The 23486-nt window shown below is 50.4% G+C and overlaps 1 protein-coding gene across 4 annotated transcripts in view; it reads right to left on the bottom strand.

The window, feature by feature from the left end:
• KIF6 (kinesin family member 6) overlaps nucleotides 1–21808 on the bottom strand; it is a 142287-nt gene extending 120479 nt beyond the window's left edge. For 3 of the 4 annotated variants that reach the window (XM_044286581.1, XM_044286584.1, XM_044286582.1), the window contains exons 1-5: nucleotides 21704–21808; nucleotides 16068–16174; nucleotides 15317–15391; nucleotides 5962–6109; nucleotides 5718–5827 (exon numbers count right to left, since the gene is read on the bottom strand). In XM_044286581.1, coding sequence (XP_044142516.1) covers nucleotides 5718–5827; nucleotides 5962–6109; nucleotides 15317–15391; nucleotides 16068–16174; nucleotides 21704–21763 — 500 coding nt within the window. In that variant the 5' untranslated portion in view covers nucleotides 21764–21808. Of the gene's footprint in view, nucleotides 1–5717; nucleotides 5828–5961; nucleotides 6110–8722; nucleotides 8822–15316; nucleotides 15392–16067; nucleotides 16175–21703 lie in introns of those variants that run through there. The other variant, XM_044286585.1, reaches the window with a different exon arrangement.
• Nucleotides 21809–23486: the final 1678 nt, after the last annotated feature.

Below are 23486 nucleotides of genomic sequence, written 5' to 3'. Positions count from 1 at the left end.
TACTGTCACTGAGCCAGGACAGGAGCTCTTCCTACTGTCACTGAGCCAGGACAGGAGCTCTTCCTACTGTCACTGAGCCAGGACAGGAGCTCTTCCTACTGTCACTGAGCCAGGACAGGAGCTCTTCCTACTGTCACTGAGCCAGGACAGGAGCTCTTCCTACTGTCACTGAGCCAGGACAGGAGCTCTTCCTACTGTCACTGAGCCAGGACAGGAGCTCTTCCTACTGTCACTGAGCCAGGACAGGAGCTCTTCCTACTGTCACTGAGCCAGGACAGGAGCTCTTCCTACTGTCACTGAGCCAGGACAGGAGCTCTTCCTACTGTCACTGAGCCAGGACAGGAGCTCTTCCTACTGTCACTGATCCAGGACAGGAGCTCTTCCTACTGTCACTGAGCCAGGACAGGAGCTCTTCCTACTGTCACTGAGCCAGGACAGGAGCTCTTCCTGTAGTCACTGTGCCAGGACAGGAGCTCTTCCCATAGTCACTGGGTCAGGACAGGAGCTCTTCCCATAGTCACTGGGTCAGGACAGGAGCTCATCCCAGTCACTGGGCCAGGACAGGAGCTTTCACTATATTGAAAGACAAGCATTTCAAACTTTGCTGTTGCCAAGAACAAAAATATCTGTGCGATGACGACACCTGAACTGTAAGTAGTAGATAGGATTTTGGTTTATTCATTTACGTAACGTGTCAATTAAAGACTTTGCAGGAATGGGTGTCTGCTTCCCCGAAATAGCGATGCTCTAACCAGGACAAATGCATCTGAAGCTAACCATTGATAAATATAGGACGGCTGTCTGTAATTTACTTGCATATCCACATTACCAGTAACAGGATACTGCATGAAGGCAGATTTCATCCAAAAACTTGTGGATATTCTGAAACCTATTCGTGCTTTTTTAAGATCAGACTCCTGCTCATTCCCATTAGCTATGTCTGGATCGTGTGGTGGGAACAACCCATTCACATCAGTGGATTGCCATGTACTATGTACAGATGGGCAAGGAGCAGGTGCAGGTCCGGCTCTGGATTATTATGGACCCATCTAATATAGTAGACTTACAGAAGGCTCCATTTCTACCTCACTTCCAGACCCACGACATTTCACTTTTAATAGAGAGAAACTTCTGAAAGTAAAAGAATAAAAATCAAGAGAGGACCTGTCACAGTTATTAATCATACAGGAGGGGATCTGTACAGCTCTCAATGTAGAGGAGGACTTCTGAAGACATCTGACCGCTTTAAATTACGTACACATGACCATAAAGCACCAGTGCAGAGCGAGCCCCGGTCAGGCTCTGTTCACATATCCATTGTGGCTTCTTTTCACATTGTTGTGCTGGGCATGTAAAATAACTTCTCCAAAAAATGTCCCATGGACCTCATTGACTTATAATGGGGTCTGCCCGCTGTGGTCATTGTAAAATGGGTAATGTGAACACAGCCGGGGGTTTCAGGATAAGCTGCCATGTGTGTGTCCATGAGGAATTACACCATTTCTGACTTGTATGCTGCATTTTTCACCAGTTTCCCCTTTATAGGCTTTACGTCTATATGCCTTGAAAAAGTATTCACACCGCTTGAACTTTTTCCACATTTTTTACCGTTACACCCACAAACTTAAATGTATTTTATTGGGATTTTATGTGATCGACCAACACAAAGTACAAGTCTGTGTGAGATGCAAAGAAAATCATACCTGGTTTACTGAATAAAAATCTGGACAGTGCGGTGCATTTGTATTCAGCCCGAGTCAATACTTTGTAGGAGCAACTTTCCCTGCAGTCTTTTGGGGTCTGTCTCTACCATCTTTACACATCTAGAGGATGACATATTTGCCCATTCTTCTGTGCAGAAGAGCTAGCACTCAGTCAGATTGGATGGAGAGCGTCTGTGAACAGCAATTTCCAATTCCTGCCTCAGATTCTCAATGGGATTTAGGTCTGGACGGTGACTGGTCTGTTCTAACACATGAAGGTGCTTTGATCTAAACCATTGTAGCTTTGGCTGGATGTTGAGGGTTGTTGTCCTGCTGGAAGGTGAACCTCCTCCCTAGTCTCAAGTCTTCTGCAGCCTCTACCAGGTTTACCTCCATTGCCCTGTATTTAGCTCCATCCATCTTCCCATCACCTCTGACCAGCTTCCCTGTCCCAGCTGAAGAAGAGCTTCTCCCATGATGCTGCCACCACCATGGGTCACGGTGGGGATGGTGTTCAGGGGGATGTGCAGGGTTAGTTTTCCGCCACATGTAGCGTTTTGCATTTAGGCCAAAAAGTTCCACTTCAGTCTCATCTGACCAGAGCACCTTCTTCCACATGTGTGCCGTGTCCCCTACATGGCTTGTGGAACTGCAGACGGGACTTTATGGCTGCTTTCAAAAAGGGCTCTCAGGTTAGGTGGACGGCCATGGTAGGTTTGCAGTTATACCATACTCCTTCCATTTTTGGATGATTGATTGCACACTGCCCCGTGAGATGTTGAGAGCTTGGGATTAGAGCTGCAGTAAACGATTATTTCAGTAATCGAGTATTCTACCGATTATTTTTTTACTGATTAATCGAGTACTCTAATAAGAAAAAATGAATTAATAGACTGTTTTCCTTTATAAAAACTTATCAGACCCCCTGCCATCAGTCCCCAACACCCTTCGTTCCCCCCGTGCGATCAGCCCAAGTGCATCAGTTTCCCCCAATGCCATCAGCTCCACTATCCCCCAGTGCCTTCAGCTCACCCACCTGTGCCATCAGCTCTACTATCCCCCAGTGCCATCAGCTCACCCCCCCTGTACCATCAGCTCCAATATCCCCCAGTGCCATCAGCTCCACTATCCCCCAGTGCCATCAGCTCCACTATCCCCCAGTGCCATCAGCTCCACTATCCCCCAGTGCCGTCAGCTACACTTATCCCCCAGTGCCGTCAGCTCCACTATCCCCCAGTGCCGTCAGCTCCACTATCCCCCAGTGCCGTCAGCTCCACTATCCCCCAGTGCCGTCAGCTCCACTATCCCCCAGTGCCGTCAGCTCCACTTATCCCCCAGTGCCGTCAGCTCACCCCCCCCTGTGCCTTCAGCTCCACTATCCCCCAGTGCCGTCAGCTCCACTATCCCCCAGTGCCGTCAGCTCCACTATCCCCCAGTGCCGTCAGCTCCACTATCCCCCAGTGCCGTCAGCTCCACTATCCCCCAGTGCCGTCAGCTCCACTATCCCCCAGTGCCGTCAGCTCCACTATCCCCCAGTGCCGTCAGCTCCACTATCCCCCAGTGCCGTCAGCTCCACTATCCCCCAGTGCCGTCAGCTCCACTATCCCCCAGTGCCGTCAGCTCCACTATCCCCCAGTGCCGTCAGCTCCACTATCCCCCAGTGCCGTCAGCTCCACTATCCCCCAGTGCCGTCAGCTCCACTATCCCCCAGTGCCGTCAGCTCCACTATCCCCCAGTGCCGTCAGCTCCACTATCCCCCAGTGCCGTCAGCTCCACTATCCCCCAGTGCCGTCAGCTCCACTATCCCCCAGTGCCGTCAGCTCCACTATCCCCCAGTGCCGTCAGCTCCACTATCCCCCAGTGCCGTCAGCTCCACTATCCCCCAGTGCCGTCAGCTCCACTATCCCCCAGTGCCGTCAGCTCCACTATCCCCCAGTGCCGTCAGCTCCACTATCCCCCAGTGCCGTCAGCTCCACTATCCCCCAGTGCCGTCAGCTCCACTATCCCCCAGTGCCGTCAGCTCCACTATCCCCCAGTGCCGTCAGCTCCACTATCCCCCAGTGCCGTCAGCTCCACTATCCCCCAGTGCCGTCAGCTCCACTATCCCCCAGTGCCGTCAGCTCCACTATCCCCCAGTGCCGTCAGCTCCACTATCCCCCAGTGCCGTCAGCTCCACTATCCCCCAGTGCCGTCAGCTCCACTATCCCCCAGTGCCGTCAGCTCCACTATCCCCCAGTGCCGTCAGCTCCACTTATCCCCCAGTGCCGTCAGCTCACCCCCCCCTGTGCCTTCAGCTCCACTATCCCCCAGTGCCGTCAGCTCCACTATCCCCCAGTGCCGTCAGCTCCACTATCTCTCAGTGCCGTCAGCTCCACTATCCCCCAGTGCCGTCAGCTCTCCCCCATCTGTACCATCAGCTCTGTTCCCCCAGTGCCAACAGCTCTGTTCCCCCACCCCAGTGCCATTAGCTCTCCGCCACCCCAGTGCCTTCAGCTCCACTCCCCCAGAACCATCAGCTCTCCCCCGCTCCATACAGGAAAACGTTGTGCCCCCCCCCCCCTGTATTTTTATTCACACTGTTTACCAATCACCACAAAAAATACGTTGACTGTATTGTACGGGTTATTACCACAGATTCCCAATACTGTTTTGTGATATTTACTAAACAAAAAGTATGAAATATCACGGAACAGTATCTGGTGTACCGATTAAAAAAAAGCTGGACATATTTAGAGATAAACGAATTTCATATTTTGAATATCTGTAAAAAATAAATCAATGCAACTGGACGTACTGTAGATTTCTTGAAAACGTTTCACTCGTTCTTCCAACGAGCTTTCTCAATTCTGAGTGACTGTACAAGAATTCTCTGGGAATAAATATGTAACTGAATCCACATCTGGTAATTATACCCAGCATGGGGTCAAAGGTGTTGATTCCATTATCCTAATTGGAGTCGGTAGGTGATAAAGACTTCCCAGAAAAAGGTGTCAAGACAGCATTGTATGTGGAAGACAATAGATGTCTAACCCCCCCCACCTCTATTCAAGCTTGGCTTCTCCATTTTTACGTAGATGGCCTCCTTCACACCTCGTTTGTACCAATCGGCCTCCTTATCCAAAACACGTACTTGACTGTCTTCAAAGGTGTGACCTGTTCCTTTTAGATGTAAGTACACGGCTGAATCTTGACCAGAGGTTTTGGCTCTTCTATGCTGAGCCATACGCTGATGTTCTATTGTCTGCCACATACAATGCTGTCTTGACTCCTTTTTCTGGGAGGTCATTATCACCTACTGACTCCAATTAGGATAATGGAATCAACACCTTTGACCCCATGCTGGGTATAATGACCTCTGACCCCATGCTGGGTATAATTACCAGATGTTGATTCAGCTACATATTTATTCCCAGAGAATTTTTGCACAGTCACTCAGAATTGAGAAAGCTCGTTGGAAGAACGAGTGAAACGTTTTCAAGAAATCTACAGCAAGTCCAGTTGCCTTGATTTATTCTGGATAAGTGACCCCCCCCCCGGCCTGGTTTATTATTTAGTGAGGTGATTTTCCTGCACACATTCATGCCTGAGGCACGCTATATTTTGTGGTTTTCTCCATAGCCCAGGCCGCTCTCAGTGCACGCAAATCACCAATTAGTTCTGACAGCCAGCTCACATAAATGAGTGTTTTCTTTTCAGGTGGTTATCCGCTGCTATTCTCCATGACCAGACGCTCGGTGTAGTCAGTTCAATGTCATTTGTAAAGCCTGTAATTCTAACACAGAATCTAAAGCTGGGAAACAAATCACCAAACGTCGGGGAGATCCTTGTGGACATGGACTTCATCAGGAACTATCACCATCATACACTGTAAAGAGGACCTTGTGCATGAAGTCAGCGGCTGGATTTGGGTAGGGTCACCACCCTGTGACCTGATACTACATGACTGCTACTATATCAAATCAATACACCATCATAATTAACATCAATAGTCATGAAGTCGCTGAAGTGACTTACGGGAGGTCTTCCAGCTTGGAGGCTTCATGTCTTGGGTCCAGCAGATCGTAGCCACACTCATTGTAGATCTCCAGGTAGGAGATGTGCACCGTGTAGACTTTACTACTGTCCTGAATAAAGAGAATGAAAAGGGTAAGTGCTTGACAGAAACATGGCGCCTGCCAGAGATATGAAGATGTGCAAAGTCAGAGAGGATTCTGCAGGACAGGACCACCACTCAGCGACCCCCCACCACCTCTCGTACCTTCTGAAGCTGCTCAAATACATAGGACAATGTCCTGGGGATGATGCCTCTGTCGCTGTAACGCTCCGCTCCTCCTGTGATGGTGAATGTCTTGCCGCTGCCGGTTTGCCCGTAGGCGAATATGGTGCCATTATAGCCAGTGAGCACGCTGTGAAGACAGACCAGGCGGTATAAATGCACATTATTATACTGTCAAAGAGAGGCCCGATCACCATCCACATCAATGTTCACACGTGACTAGGCTCGCTGTTATGTGAACATTTATGTGGCGGTTAGTTTAGATGCACACAATGTATTCCGTCATTTTGCTGATGATACAGTATGTCAGAACAGGAAGTTTTGTCATGGGGACAGCAGTGTAACCTAAAACTCTGCACAGAAGTAAGACATTAAAAATATCTTCTCTAAAAACCAACTAAATGGGATAAAATACATCTGAGGCCACGCAGAAAGACAAGAGGAAAACTGGAGGAAATCTGTATATGTGAAGGAACATAATCAGCAACCTGACTGAAGGCATCCGCATCCTGGCCACATGAACTATACCCGGATAAATTACCGGAGCCGCTCAGAGGTCGCCGGGTCCATCCCAGCAGAAGCCAGACATAATAATAGAAATGTGTAGACTGGACGCGGCTCCTGCTGAGGCCTCCTCCCCTCACATTTATCATCACTTATGGTGAAGAGGACATAACTCACGGATATGATATTCAGCAGGATGAAATCCGCAGCCTCAGGCCCTGGATTCTGGCACCAGCATGGCCGTGTCACCATCAAAACATCTCTGCAGTAACATAACGGGAAGCGACAGCTGCTCTGCTGCCAGGTAACGGGAAGCGACAGCAGCTCTGCTGCCAGGTAACGGGAAGCGACAGCAGCTCTGCTGCCAGGTAACGGGAAGTGACAGCAGCTCTGCTGCCAGGTAACGGGAAGTGACAGCAGCTCTGCTGCCAGGTAACGGGAAGTGACAGCTGCTCTGCTGCCAGGTAACGGGAAGTGACAGCTGCTCTGCTGCCAGGTAACGGGAAGTGACAGCTGCTCTGCTGCCAGGTAACGGGAAGTGACAGCTGCTCTGCTGCCAGGTAACGGGAAGTGACAGCTGCTCTGCTGCCAGGTAACGGGAAGTGACAGCTGCTCTGCTGCCAGGTAACGGGAAGTGACAGCTGCTCTGCTGCCAGGTAACGGGAAGTGACAGCTGCTCTGCTGCCAGGTAACGGGAAGTGACAGCTGCTCTGCTGCCAGGTAACGGGAAGTGACAGCTGCTCTGCTGCCAGGTAACGGGAAGTGACAGCAGCTCTGCTGCCAGGTAACGGGAAGTGACAGCAGCTCTGCTGCCAGGTAACGGGAAGTGACAGCTGCTCTGCTGCCAGGTAACGGGAAGTGACAGCTGCTCTGCTGCCAGGTAACGGGAAGTGACAGCTGCTCTGCTGCCAGGTAACGGGAAGTGACAGCTGCTCTGCTGCCAGGTAACGGGAAGTGACAGCAGCTCTGCTGCCGGGCAAGGGAAGTGACAGCAGCTCTGCTTCCGGGCAAGGGAAGTGACAGCAGCTCTGCTTCCGGGCAAGGGAAGTGACAGCTGCTCTGCTGCCATGTAACGGGAAGTGACAGCTGCTCTGCTGCCAGGTAACGGGAAGTGACAGCTGCTCTGCTGCCAGGTAACGGGAAGTGACAGCTGCTCTGCTGCCAGGTAACGGGAAGTGACAGCTGCTCTGCTGCCAGGTAACGGGAAGTGACAGCTGCTCTGCTGCCAGGTAACGGGAAGTGACAGCTGCTCTGCTGCCAGGTAACGGGAAGTGACAGCTGCTCTGCTGCCAGGTAACGGGAAGTGACAGCTGCTCTGCTGCCAGGTAACGGGAAGTGACAGCTGCTCTGCTGCCAGGTAACGGGAAGTGACAGCTGCTCTGCTGCCAGGTAACGGGAAGTGACAGCTGCTCTGCTGCCAGGTAACGGGAAGTGACAGCTGCTCTGCTGCCAGGCAAGGGAAGGGACAGCAGCTCTGCTTCCAGGCAAGGGAAGTGACAGCTGCTCTGCTGCCAGGTAACGGGAAGTGACAGCTGCTCTGCTGCCAGGTAACGGGAAGTGACAGCTGCTCTGCTGCCAGGCAAGGGAAGTGACAGCTGCTCTGCTGCCAGGTAACGGGAAGTGACAGCTGCTCTGCTGCCAGGTAACGGGAAGTGACAGCTGCACCCGCAGTGAAGCAGGATGCGAATCGTGTAAAGACCAGGAAGGATGGCTGGGGTGCTTGTGACAGTCAGCAGAACTCGTTAGCGCCCCCTCAGGCCGGAGTACTGGCCTCCGATCCTCCATCTGCAGTTCTCCTCTACACGTGGCCACACATCAGTATCCAGTTATTCGGCTATTTCCAGCCACATGTGGCCTCAGGCAGAGACATTTACATCCCGGTTTCAAACAGCCCCCGTACCGCTAATGAGATGTTAACAGAGAGGTATGCGGAGTCAGTCCGCAACCCGAGCAAAACCGCCAAGGTGCAGACGTGTGGCATCGGGGGTGACAAATTGAACTTGGGGTTATTATTAGAAAATTCCTTCGGCATGAGCGCCCTTGTGTAAATCGCAAATGATTACAAACAAATAACAAGCACAAGCGAGCGGCGCCGAAATCGATGTGCACCAGATGTCTGTGTAACAAGATGAAAAAAAAACTAAAAACATAGGGGGAGGGGCGGCCAAGATGGTCGGGCTCATGTATGAAGACAACTTCAAGATCACAAACAATGGGCAGAAATGATCCTAAAACGTACCCGGAGAAACGGCCTGCGGCAGGGAAGGATCGCCATTTATAAAGGCGGCGGAGAAGCGTCTTGTAAGCGGAGCGATCAGTCTGTAAGTAACAGCATGCGGTGCAGCATAGCACAAGCGGAGCTGCCAATCATACTCTGGTCCCGCCCACGAGGAGCTGCTCAGCAGTGACCTGTACAGAATAAGTCCCTTTTTCTATAAGCTGTTGCCATTAGTTTATTATAAGATTATGAGAAAAGGCAACAGTCCATGTTAAAGAGGTAGTCCGGCCCAACCCCGATGGTGGTAACCTGTGGCAAATTAAAAATAATACATTAAAATCTTTAATCTGCCCAATGTTCCTGCGCCTCTGTTCCTGGTGGGCAATGGAAGAGGCTGGGAACGGCAGGACTGGGAACAGGAATGGCCACTGGTTATGACCATAGGGGTTGTCGGCTCTCAGACTAAACAAAGAACAATATGGGCTTTAGTTCGATGGCCTGCCATATAGCGCCGAGGATTGCCGAAGGAAAACACAGCCTGGTGCCAGTAGGACCTCGCAGGATGGCTGCCCCAGAAGCCCACCACCAGGCCAACCAGCACCTTAACCCGGTCCGTTATAGTCCCTACCATCGCTGCAACCTTTCAGACACTTTTACGTCGAGGCTTGGGTCCTGAAAGAATCCGGATCCTCAAGAATCAGGCGATTCTTGATTGAAATTGGGCTCATCTTTTGGATTTACATCCAATTAAAACGCCAGTTAAAACTGAATATAAAGCATCCACTATATAGTGACTGGCATAACCGGGACCTCTTGGATGCGGCACAGCAGAGTTTACCGCGTACAGAAGCCCAAGCAACGAAAACAGATGTTCTGAAGTGTCAGAGCCAACAGGAAAGCAGCAGAATTATGAAATCAGCTCCGGATGTGAATGGGGAAAAAAAGATGTAAAGAAGCAAACTAAAAACGGACGCCAGTCCTGATGCCACAAAGAGGTTTGCCCCCCTCTCCCCGCCAGTGTCAGTAATCCAGCCAAGAAGGATGTCGCCTGGTCTGAATTTAAGGCTTTGTTGAAATACATCACGGTCCAGGACAGAAAAAATTATTGCGCCTTTTTCATGGAAATGCTCTTCAAATCTTCACTTTGGGTCCAACGTAGGAGCTCGTGTGACAATAACCGAAGGCGCGCAGCTTGTTTGCATCACGTAAAATTTCCGTCTATGATCGCCAGCAACAAGAGCCGGGTATCATGCGAAGCCCCCTCATTAGACTGTACAAATACGCTGGATCCGGACTAATAAAAAGAAGAAGAAAAGGAGGCGAGGGAACACTGACAGCTTTGTGGCTGCACGGACGACGCAGGGCACCGCACCAAAGGAATCCGAGCCCGGGCCAGCGGCCTTTAAATGAAGCGTGACAGATTTAGAACATAAGAAAGGCTCAGAAGACGTCCGGTTTCCTGGATTTCGATGGAGGAGCGGGAGGATTTGGAGCCGTTTTCGGCAAGGAAGCTGTATAAATAGAAACGTGTCAGAAGTAGAAAAATCTCCTCTGCATTATTTATATAGAGAGGCTGTGGATATAATGAATCATCTCCCTGCAATGTCCACGTTACCATACAGCCCGGCTGAACACCGCGTTCTGACCCGCAGCTTAACCCTTTACTGCAGCAGCAGGGTCCTGACCCCTTATGTGCTGCGGCTGTATTACCACTTAAAGGGGTAATCACAATTATCTCCTATCCAAGGGATGCATGACTGCGGGACCCCAACCGACCACTAAGGCAGGGGTCCTGAGCCCCCCCCCCCCCCCCCTTGAATGGAGCAATAGACACACGAGTGCACTTCTGTTCCATTAAACCTGTATGAGACTGACTGAGAGAGCCAAGTGCTGTACTCTATGGGACTGACAGTCAGATGGCAGCGCACATGCCTGACCCCTGCTCTAGTCATACAGTGACGGTGAGGCTCGGGACCCCTTCCAGTGATCGCAGGGGAGTAGCAGCGAACATACATTGGATAACTCCTTAAAGGGGTTCAGCATGCCCCCTGAAAGAAGATTCACACCTACCTGCTCCCCGCCGCTCCCTCCATCTTCTAGTCCCCGGTGGCGCATAGGCAATGCTGCAGCCAATGACTGGCTTCAGTGGTGATGTGCTGCTCTTGGCCAGCCATTAAAGGGATTGATGAATGTGATCCTCCCCATCGCCGGCCGGATGAAGACGGAGACGGGGGCTCTTGAAAGGTGCAGGATCTGAAGGTGAGGAGCCTAACGCAGAAAGTTAAAGAACACGCACCCCGGTCCCTGCATTAGTTGACAGACTGTAGTTTTGCCCAGATTGTTCCTTTAAGTATTTTACGGACATGACTTTCCCTTTAAGAGCCCAGTTCCTCCTTTGCCATTTTAGCATTATATTTTTTTTTTAACACATAGGATATGATGAAATGAACTAAAATAAGGACTCTTCATCCCGGAGCCTCGATGGTGCGGTAATAGACTGACGGAGACATTGTGTACTGACGGCGCATGATAGAGCAGCTGCGGCGTGCAATGACACAGCTGTGTGCACAAGGCACAAGGAATGACGAGAGTGACGCACATGATGTGAGAGGAACCAGCCGTCTGGAACATCCGACAATGTAACACACGGGGAGATGGACACCGAAGACCGTCACATACTACCGCGGAAACCCAAGGACTGACGAAAATGGTTAAAACGTTCAGCCGCATGGAGACGCCAGAAATGATGCAAGGAAGAAAAATAGCGTCAGGCTGCATTCACAATAGACGGAATTGCGGCGGATTTTGTGCAGTGATCAGCATATTACCGACCACATCCACGTGCTGCAGACTTGTTTCTACTTTTTCTGAACACGCTGCAGATTTCCAAGTGTCAATGAGGTTGCGGATTTGTCGCAGATTTCACAGCAGGACGGCTACATTTCAGCGGCGGAATGATGAGTGCAGAGCTGAACTCTAGAAGAGCAGGGGACCCCGGATGATGAGGATTCCCTGCTTCCTAACAAACACGCTCATATAGAGTACACTGACGAGCGCAGAGCTGAACTCTAGAAGAGCAGGGGACCCCGGATGATGAGGATTCCCTGCTTCCTAACAAACACGCTCGTGTAGAGTACACCGACGAGCGCAGAGCTGAACTCCAGAAGAGCGGAGGACCCCGGATGATGAGGATTCCCTGCTTCCTAACAAACACGCTCATATAGAGTACACTGACGAGCGCAGAGCTGAACTCCAGAAGAGCAGGGGACCCCGGATGATGAGGATTCCCTGCTTCCTAACAAACACGCTCGGTTAGAGTACACTGACGAGCACAGAGCGGAACCCCAGAAGATCAGGGGACCCCGGATGATGAGGATTCCCTGCTTCCTAACAAACACGCTCATATAGAGTACACTGACGAGCGCAGAGCTGAACTCCAGAAGAGCGGAGGACCCCGGATGATGAGGATTCCCTGCTTCCTAACAAACATGCTCATATAGAGTACACTGACGAGCGCAGAGCTGAACTCCAGAAGAGCAGGGGACCCCGGATGATGAGGATTCCCTGCTTCCTAACAAACACGCTCGTGTAGAGTACACTGACGAGCACAGAGCCGAACTCCAGAAGAGCAGAGGACCCCGGATGATGAGGATTCCCTGCTTCCTAACAAACATGCTCATATAGAGTACACTGACGAGCGCAGAGCTGAACTCCAGAAGAGCAGGGGACCCCGGATGATGAGGATTCCCTGCTTCCTAACAAACACGCTCGTGTAGAGTACACTGACGAGCACAGAGCCGAACTCCAGAAGAGCAGAGGACCCCGGATGATGAGGATTCCCTGCTTCCTAACAAACACGCTCGGTTAGATTACACTGACGAGCACAGAGCGGAACCCCAGAAGATCAGGGGACCCCAGATGATGAGGATTCCCTGCTTCCTAACAAACACGCTCATGTAGAGTACACTGACGAGCACAGAGCGGAACCCCAGAAGAGCAGGGGACCCCGGATGATGAGGATTCCCGGCAGTCAGTTCCAGGGGCCAGCGTCAGCTGCAGAGTGCGAGGCGTTACTCCCACAGATGATTAGGCTCTGGCCTCTCGGCGCACGCCTTGTTCCAAGTGTCCGTGTCAAGTCGCAAAGAACAGAAAACAATGTTCTGTTATGGAAAACATCGGCCTTGTCAACAGTAACCCCGGGCCTTGCGCAATACTTGAATGCTGTCCGAGATGGATCATAAAAGCTTCTGACCGCGCTTAACCAAACACCATTAGAGACCCTAGAAGTGAAGTGACCTGCAGCCCTCGCTAATTCCCATAAAAAGTATTCGCGCCCCCTTTCCTGTGATTGGACAGCGGTGTCAGTGTCCAATGGCTTCGCAATTCTGCAAGTAAAACTGAGGTTTTCACCTTCAAGATTGTGCAGCGATTGCCCACCGTATCCGGATGATGCAGCATCTACCTGTAACCAAAGCAAAGCTTCACAAGATACGTAATTCATGGCGATGAATATAGAATAAATCCCTGCGTGCGACCATGTGACGGGGTTACTGAAAAGTGCCAGTCAGAGGATGGGACCTTGTACATGACATCACTGGGTCAGAGGACGCAGCTTCTCCCGCTCTGTGTCCTCACTGATTGCACCCAGGAGCCGAGCGCCATGGCCGCGCTCTTCTGGCAGTGCTTGCTCAGACGCGATGTCAGGCCCTTCATGCTGCGTACCTGCACTTTGATCGTTTTTTGCCTCTTGTAGACGTCCAGCACAGAGGGTTAAATCATATAAAAGATGCATCTCCAGAAAGAATGCGGTAACGCTACATAACGCATATCTACCTCTTTTCCTGAGTATTCATGTACTGGACGAGAAGACTTACGGGAAGTGCTGGAGTGATCCTCCTACTCCCAATATCCAGACGCGCCATTAACACGTCTCTGGCCTGGTTGGCACTTGCCATTTGGCTACCGTGGACCAGCCTTATGAGGAAAAGCTTGTGATGGAGGGAGGGGGGAAAACTCCATCTGACAATATGGATTTGTTCTTGTTTTAATGAAACAGAGCGACCTGATGATACGGAAGGGGGGGCCTCTGACATAAATCTGATGTGTGAGACCCACTTTGAGCGCCAGCGGTCACTCGCGGGGGCAGAGACATCTCACCCTGGAGCCTACACTCCGCTCCGGGGTCCCATGCCGGCAGGAGCCTACACTCCGCTCCGGGGTCCCATGCCGGCAGGAGCCTACACTCCGCTCCGGGGTCCCATGCCGGCAGGAGCCTACACTCCGCTCCGGGGTCCCATGCCGGCAGGAGCCTACACTCCGCTCCGGGGTCCCATGCCGGCAGGAGCCTACACTCCGCTCCGGGGTCCCATGCCGGCAGGACCCTACACTCCGCTCCGGGGTCCCATGCCGGCGGGACCCTACACTCATGCAGTTTTATCTTTTTCGTATTGGGGCGGCAGTGCAGCTCGACACATCGGGAGGGTTTCCGGGTGTATACATACAGGTGACACTGTACAAAGCGCCATCCGTCGTCTGTAGACTCCCATGGACAAAAGGAGACTCTTTGGCCGTCTGTCAGGTGAATGGGGCCTATGGAGAAGTCGGCATATCTCCTGGCACAGTGTGAACACACCCCAAGATGTGCCCCAAAATGTGAACAGAGGCACCGACCGACCCTCATACGAGCAGCATTTCACAGACCACAGGAAAATACCAACGACTAGGAAACCACTCACCGTGATCAGAGCGATATCCAGAAGCATCACAAACCCCAAAGTCCGCCATAACCAAGGGGACGAGCCGCAAATTCAGGGGTCACAAAAAAAATCTTTATTAACCAGTTTAATACTGGTCCATGTATCCCCCTTCCTGACCCGGCAGGTTTTCAGTTTTTATTAAATACATGCTTCTTTGAACTCCTGTTCGGGTATGTAAATAATTTTTGCGTATTTTTTTTACTGGGAGCTTTTTTTTTTTATAGAAGTATTTTTTTTATTTTATATCAAAAGAAAAATGTAAAAAGTAACAAAAAAGTGGGAAAATAGTCTGTTTTTCACATTTTACATTTTTTTCATAAAATGCAACTAAAATATTTCTTATTATAATATTTTTATATATTTTCCATAACGGTCATTTTGATATATGGGAGGAATGGGTTATGATGGGTGGGGGTGGGGCTGTGTCACCCATGAGTTTATTCAAAGGGACATTTAAAGGGGTTGTACCAAGTTCACAGGCCAGGGGATAACTAGCTGATCGCGGGGGGGTCCGACCACTGGACTCCAGACTGACACACTGTAACAAATCATCAAGATAGGAGAGAGAGTAGCTTATGAATATTGTATAGACCGGATACAACAGTAACAAACCCTCAGCTGTGAAACATCTTAGATCTCAGGAAGTTTGGAGCCAACCTGTATTTCTGAAGGCGATTTATTAACCCATACTAACCCACTGATTACAACATAGAACTGCACTAAGGGACAGTATATCGCCCCCATACTCACATGGCAGACTAACGGTCATTACCACAATGCAGTGCCCACAGCAGTGTGCATGGCAGCCTGTGGCACGGCTTTGCAATGATCCTCCGCCCCGTTACCACCGTCACCTTACCTCTCTGCCACTGGTTTCGCGATGCATTCAAATACGGCTTCTTGCTTCGCTTCTTGGTCAAATGTCTCTTGAAACCTGCAAAATATCCAACGAATTAGCAGTTTTTAGCACCTCGGTGTGTGGAACAGAGCTCGATTCATAGCCCCCCCCCCCCCCCCCCCACCGCTCGTAAAAACCGCGTGCAGAACGAAACAAAGCGCCCTGTGTTCTGCCCGAGCGCCGGCTTGTACTATTGTCAGCAAATTGATGGCGGAGATTAGTTCTGGGCAGTAAAAATCCTGTGAAAAACGTAGCAAGGTGGAATTTATTTTGTGGCGCGCGTCCGACCCGCACTGAGCCGGGTGCGAGGACGCCTCCTGTTACTGGGAGCGTACAGCGAGGAAATTAAACACATTGCTGGGGTGCAGAGACGGACACCTCATAACACCAAGGGGGGGGTCACCTGCTTGGGACAACCTTCTTTCACCTAAGGTACCACCTGTGGCAGCGTCGCCCACACCGCGGCCGCCACCTGACCCTTCAATAGCCATGACTTAACCCCTCTGCAGCCAGGTTCTTACAGCTTAGCCCTAAATGTACATGTACTTATCAGAAACTGGAACCGAAAAAATACAGGAATGGAGAGGTAAGTGCCCCCGAAGCCTGAGCGCAGACAACCTGGTGACTCCAGTGACCAACGGGAAATATTTTAATAAAATGAATCCAAAACCTCCAAATATTTTACAGAAAATTCTGCAGAAACGGAACGCACCGGAACTTGTACGTCTCCCTCTTATTATTAACAAATCCGTCCGCCAGGTCCCGAGGGACGATGATCTCCAGGGACGAAGACGCCTCGTCATTATTAACGGAATAGATCTGTAGGGAGACAGAGAGGAGGTCAGCACCGAGTATACCGTATAATGTGTATATACTGTAACATAGCGGAGGATAGCCCTATACTGTAACATAGCGGAGGATAGCCCTATACTGTAACATACCGGAGGATAGCCCTATACTGTAACATAGCGGAGGAAAGCCCTATACTGTAACATAGCGGAGGAAAGCCCTATACTGTAACATAGCGGAGGAAAGCCCTATACTGTAACATAGCGGAGGATAGCCCTATACTGTAACATACCAGAGGATAGCCCTATACTGTAACATAGCGGAGGCTAGCCCTATACTGTAACATAGCGGAGGAAAGCCCTATACTGTAACATAGCGGAGGATAGCCCTATACTGTAACATAGCGGAGGATAGCCCTATACTGTAACATAGCGGAGGATAGCCCTATACTGTAACATACCGGAGGATAGCCCTATACTGTAACATAGCGGAGGAAAGCCCTATACTGTAACATAGCGGAGGAAAGCCCTATACTGTAACATAGCGGAGGATAGCCCTATACTGTAACATACCAGAGGATAGCCCTATACTGTAACATAGCGGAGGCTAGCCCTATACTGTAACATAGCGGAGGAAAGCCCTATACTGTAACATAGCGGAGGAAAGCCCTATACTGTAACATAGCGGAGGAAAGCCCTATACTGTAACATAGCGGAGGAAAGCCCTATACTGTAACATAGCGGAGGCTAGCCCTATACTGTAACATAGCGGAGGCTAGCCCTATACTGTAACATAGCGGAGGCTAGCCCTATACTGTAACATAGCGGAGGCTAGCCCTATACTGTAACATAGCGGAGGCAAGCCCTATACTGTAACATAGCGGAGGCAAGCCCTATACTGTAACATAGCGGAGGCAAGCCCTATACTGTAACATAGCGGAGGAAAGCCCTATACTGTAACATAGCGGAGGATAGCCCTATACTGTAACATACCAGAGGATAGCCCTATACTGTAACATAGCGGAGGATAGCCCTATACTGTAACATAGCGGAGGATAAGGATAGCCCTATACTGTAACATACCAGAGGATAGCCCTATACTGTAACATAGCGGAGGATAGCCCTATACTGTAACATAGCGGAGGATAGCCCTATACTGTAACATAGCGGAGGATAGCCCTATACTGTAACATAGCGGAGGATAGCCCTATACTGTAACATAGCGGAGGATAGCCCTATACTGTAACATAGCGGAGGATAGCCCTATACTGTAACATAGCGGAGGATAGCCCTATACTTTAACATAGCGGAGGATAGCCCTATACTGTAACATAGCGGAGGATAGCCCTATACTGTAACATACCAGAGGATAAGGATTAGGGATCGACCGATTATCGGTTTTACCGATATTATCGGCCGATATTGAGGATTTTGACTGTTATCGGTATTTATTTTGCCGATATTCCGATAACGTATTGGGAACACAGATCGCGCTGCTGTCAGCGCTCTCCGTGTTCCCTCTGCAGCACAGGGGAGAAGGAAGCAGTGTCTCCCTCCCCCCTGTGCTGCTGCTGCCACTGCCACTGCCACCGCCACCAATGGGAGGACAGGGGACAAGAGGAGGGGAGGAGCTATGGCCACTGCGCCACCAATGAAGATAAGTCTCTCATTCATTCATATACAGGAGGCGGGAGCTGCAGAATCACATAGCCGGCTCCCGACCACTATGAGCAATAGCTGCGATCTGCGGTAGTTAACCCCTCAGGTGCCGCGGATCGCAGCTACCGCTCATAGAGGTCGGGAGCCGGCTATGTGATTCTGCAGCCAGCTCCCGCCTCCTGTATATGAATGAATGAGAGACTTATCTTCATTGGTGGCGCAGTGCACCCGCCTTAATCATTGGTGGCTCAGTGCTCCCGCGGCCCCCCACCCCAGTATTAGCAACATTGGTGGCGCAGTGCGCCCCCCCAGTATTAATCATTGGTGGCAGTGGCCACAGGATCCCCTCTCCCCTGCTCCTCCGATCGAAGCCCCAGCAGTGTAAGCCTGGGGCTCCGATCGGTTACCATGGCAGCCAGGATGCTATTGAAGCCCTGGCTGCCATAGTAAGCTCCATGCTGCTGTGTGCACAAAGCACAGAGCAGCAGGGACAGTGTGAGCTCCTATTCACCCTGATGGAGCTCTATCAGGGTGAATAGGACAAGGGTTCTAGTCCCTAAGGGGGCTAAAAGTTAGTAAAAAAATAAAAAAATAAAATAAAATAAAATAAAATAAAAAAGGAAAAAATAAAAATAACAAAAACACCAAAATAAGTATAAATGAAAAATAAAGATTTACAAAAAAAAAAAAAATACACATTAACAATAAACATTCATTTTCAGCAGGAATTTTTTTTTTCAAAAATGAAAATTCACATAATATCGGTATAAATTATCGGCTATCGGTCTAAAAGTTCACAAATTATCGGTATCGGACCTAAAAAAATCAATATCGGTCGATCCCTAATAAGGATAGCCCTATACTGTAACATACCAGAGGATATCCCTATAATATAACATACCGCAGCATACATAAAGATATGGCGCAGAGTAGTCAGAGATACCAGAGTGTACGGCGCAGAGTAGTCAGAGATACCTCAGTGTACGGCGCAGAGTAGTCAGAGATACCTCAGTGTACGGCGCAGAGTAGTCAGAGATACCTCAGTGTACGGCGCAGAGTAGTCAGAGATACCTCAGTGTACGGCACAGGGTAGTCAGAGATACCTCAGTGTACGGCACAGGGTAGTCAGAGATACCTCAGTGTACGGCACAGGGTAGTCAGAGATACCTCAGTGTACGGCACAGAGTAGTCAGAGTGTCATGGCTGAGGATGGGGAAAACCCTCAGCCGTGCGATGCCAGAAGATGTTGGTCGCTGCAAGGCCAGGACAGGAATCAGGGAGCAGGTCACCTCCTATCACATCCCTAATTCTAACCCTGTCTCCTAGCCGTATGAGCCGACCCTGATGGTAGGAGGGCTCATACTCTGGAACCTAAGATTCCTACTAGCCCTCAGGGTGGCCCTGGACTAGGAGCAGAGTAAGACGACCTGTTCCTCCTAGATACGGACGAACAGGAGTCTCACCGGCCAAGCTACAAAGAAAGGGGAACATAAACAGCTTATGGCAATGGCAGGTAAATGAAACAAGTACCACACCTACCTGCCACAGACACATAGCCTGGAACCTATGTATAAGTGCTGCTGTCCACAAGAACACAAACGGACACAGCACACACCACACATCACACAGGAACCCAGGACCATAAGCTGCAATAAACAAAGAGACCAACGAAACATCTTCATAACATCATGTATAACTTATGACCACAAGGGTGGCCCTCACTGGCAGATGGTAAATTAAACAGGAGGATGACTCCAGCTAAACAACAAGGCTGGAGTACCCCTCGGACTTCTGATCTCAGCAGAAGCTAAATAGCCAGTAGCCACACCTACACAGACACACACTGGGAAGGGAGTTAACCCTTGCAACACCAGAGAGGGTAAGGTAGCCACTTAAAGTGCACCCATACATAAACCCTGTGCACAACAAACAGACAAAGGCTCCATTCACACGTCCGTGATGTGTTGCGGACCCGCAAATTGCGGGTCCGCAACACACCAGCTCGGCACCCCCATAGAAATGCCTATTCTTGTCTGCAAGCTGCGGACAAGAATAGGACATGTTCTATCTTTTGCGGAGCTGTGGACCCGAAGATCGGGGTCGTGCTCCGCAATTGCGGATGCAGACAGCACACTGTGTGCTGTCCACATCCATTCCGTCCCTATAGAGAATGAATGGGTCCGCACATGTTCCGCAAAATTGCGGAACGGATGCAGACCTATTCTGCGGACGTGTGAATGGAGCCAAAAGGCACACCTAAAAAGACAGGTTGCCAGGTGCAACCGCATGCCCTTGACAGCAAGCTGCCTAGCAACAGCTCAAGCTGCTATAATGACAATAACAACATGATGCCCGCGGCAACCACACGTGAGGCAACATACTAGCGGCCCTCACCTGTGGTTGAACAACAAAACCAGACCGCAGGCAACTGCATGCGGTTCCAGGAGTCACGGCCATAACCATGGTCGTGACACTGAGATACCTGAGTGTACGGCACAGAGTAGTCAGAGATACCAGAGTGTACAGCGCAGAGTAGTCAGAGATACCAGAGTGTACAGCGCAGAGTAGTCAGAGATACCAGTGTGTACGGCACAGAGTAGTCAGAGATACCTCAGTGTACGGCGCAGAGTAGTCAGAGATACCTCAGTGTACGGCACAGAGTAGTCAGAGATACCTGAGTGTACGGCACAGAGTAGTCAGAGATACCAGAGTGTACAGCGCAGAGTAGTCAGAGATACCAGAGTGTACAGCGCAGAGTAGTCAGAGATACCAGTGTGTACGGCACAGAGTAGTCAGAGATACCAGAGTGTACGGCGCAGAGTAGTCAGAGATACCAGACTGTACGGCGCAGAGTAGTCAGAGATACCTCAGTGTACGGCGCAGAGTAGTCAGAGATACCTCAGTGTACGGCACAGAGTAGTCAGAGATACCTCAGTGTACGGCACAGAGTAGTCAGAGATACCTCAGTGTACGGCACAGAGTAGTCAGAGATACCTCAGTGTACGGCGCAGAGTAGTCAGAGATACCTCAGTGTACGGCACAGAGTAGTCAGAGATACCTCAGTGTACGGCGCAGAGTAGTCAGAGATACCTCAGTGTGCGGCACAGAGTAGTCAGAGATACCTCAGTGTACGGCACAGAGTAGTCAGAGATACCTCAGTGTACGGCGCAGAGTAGTCAGAGATACCTCAGTGTACGGCGCAGAGTAGTCAGAGATACCTCAGTGTACGGCGCAGAATAGTCAGAGATACCTCAGTGTACGGCGCAGAGTAGTCAGAGATACCTCAGTGTACGGCGCAGAGTAGTCAGAGATGCCTCAGTGTACGGCGCAGAGTAGTCAGAAATACCTCAGTGTACGGCGCAGAGTAGTCAGAGATACCTCAGTGTACGGCGCAGAGTAGTCAGAGATACCTCAGTGTGCGGCACAGAGTAGTCAGAGATACCTCAGTGTACGGCACAGGGTAGTCAGAGATACCTCAGTGTACGGCGCAGAGTAGTCAGAGATACCTCAGTGTACGGCGCAGAGTAGTCAGAGATACCTCAGTGTGCGGCACAGAGTAGTCAGAGATACCTCAGTGTACGGCGCAGAGTAGTCAGAGATACCTCAGTGTACGGCGCAGAGTAGTCAGAGATACCTCAGTGTACGGCGCAGAGTAGTCAGAGATACCTCAGTGTACGGCGCAGAGTAGTCAGAGATACCTCAGTGTACGGCACAGAGTAGTCAGAGATACCTCAGTGTACGGCACAGAGTACTCAGAGATACCTCAGTGTACGGCGCAGAGTAGTCAGTGTTTTTTCAGTTGTCAGTGACTACTATGAGGAGTCCATGTTATCAGTACAAAGGTGATAATAGGACTCATACACTGGGGGTCCCCTCCATCCCCCGCCCCCTTTGCTCTCACCCCGTGCGGCCTTCTGCTGGGCTTCACCCGGGCATAGATCTGTATAGTTTGCTTCACCATGTTCCCGGGCACTTCTCGGACAGGTGCGAGCTCCCTAGCAACCGTTGTTAGGAACACTACCCAGAATTCTGCGCAGTCCAACCTGGATTCCTATTGGCTGCCCTTAATCGCTGAGGGCGGTGTAACCACTATCACGTAGCGTACAGATCCAGCGGACACGCCCCCTTACTGTGTCACATGACCAGACTGTCTGCGGGGCTCAGTGTACTTCCGGTCTGCCCTCCTGTGAGGTGGTGTTCGGCTCTGTGCGGTTACCCAGTTATAATGAGTGTGGACACCGGGTGGGGGAGGCGCCTGCTTCCCGGATTTTTCCTCCATTTATTTGACGTTGAAACGTTTCCTTGTATCGGGTGGCCGGTACCGAATGTGCTTTTGCAGCTGAGGGGTTGTTACAGTGTATCCAGTGTAGATAATCCCGTTAGGTTGTGTTCACACTAGTCGTGCTCCTGCGTTAGTGAGTGTATGGTATGATGGGTGCAGACTCCACCTCCGAGTCCCTAAAAGGAATAAAGAGCTCGGAGCGTGCTTCTCATTCTTTACTATAAGACTTCCGAAGATATCTGAGCGGAACCAAAGGGGGAGCGCGTGTCGTGAGATGGCGCCAGGGCCCAGAGTCGGGTCGCCGTTCTAATATTTCTTTTCCTCACTTCTATAGCGCTGACATATTCCGCAGCGCTGTCCCCAGGAGCTGACAATCTAAGAAATCCGCTGCAAATGTTCATCAGAAGCCGCATGTGGATGAGCGCGGCGATGTATGGATGTTACGGTGTCCGTATTACAGACGCACCGCGGCCCACTGTCGGAGGACCCGCACTTACAGCGTCGTAGGGATGGTTGGGATACAATGGAGTTTGGCTGCTGGGGGGGTGGGGGGCATAGATTGGGGGCCATTGGCTGTTGCACGCAGTCGTAGCTTGTGGGGGGCACTGGCTGATGGGGGGGTCATACCGTTCGGTTTCATGCGCGCCGCTGAGGGCAGACTCGCAGAAATTCTGCAAAAATTTACGAATGCGTCATCTGCAGATGTGATTTGTTTTTACTTTTCCATTAAAAAGAGGGAAAATCGCACAAAGAATCAACGCGCTGAGGACTTCAACATCTGCACGGAGTTTTAAAAACTGTGGGCGTGGCCTATCAGGAGGGGCGCCTAACCAGTGACATCACAGCCGCCAAATGTAATGATGTCACCAGGATCCGTACACTGTAATAATACAGCCAGAGCGCACTGTGCAGGAATAACGGTATACAGAGCCTTGCAAAAGTATTCACCCCCTTGACTTTTTTTGTGTTTTGTTACATTACAGCCTTAAGTTCAATGTTTTGTTAATCTGGATTCTCTGTGACGGATCAGAACACAATAGTCTAAGTCGGTGAAGTAAAATGAGAAAAATATAGAAATAAAACTATTGTTTAGAAATAGAAAACAGAAAATTGTCCTGTGCGTATGTAGTCACCCCCTTTGTTAGAAGCCCATAAAAAGCTCTGGTGCAACCAATTACCTTCAGAAGTCACATAATTAGTGACATGATGTCACCTGTGTGCAATCTAAGTGTCACATGATCTGTCATTACATATACACACCAGAGGCTGCAACACCTAAGCAAGAGGCATCACTGACCAAACACTGCCATGAAGACAGAGGAGCTCTCCAAACAAGTAAGGGACAATGTTGCTGAGACTAGAAGTCAGGGTTAGGTTATAGAAAAATATCCCAATCTTTGAT

The sequence above is a fragment of the Bufo gargarizans genome, chromosome 3 (assembly GCF_014858855.1).
Source record: "Bufo gargarizans isolate SCDJY-AF-19 chromosome 3, ASM1485885v1, whole genome shotgun sequence".
In the NCBI taxonomy this organism is placed as follows: Eukaryota; Metazoa; Chordata; class Amphibia; order Anura; family Bufonidae; genus Bufo; species Bufo gargarizans.
Note: the sequence above shows the minus strand (reverse complement) of the source record. Positions and strands in the feature narration are given on the sequence as shown.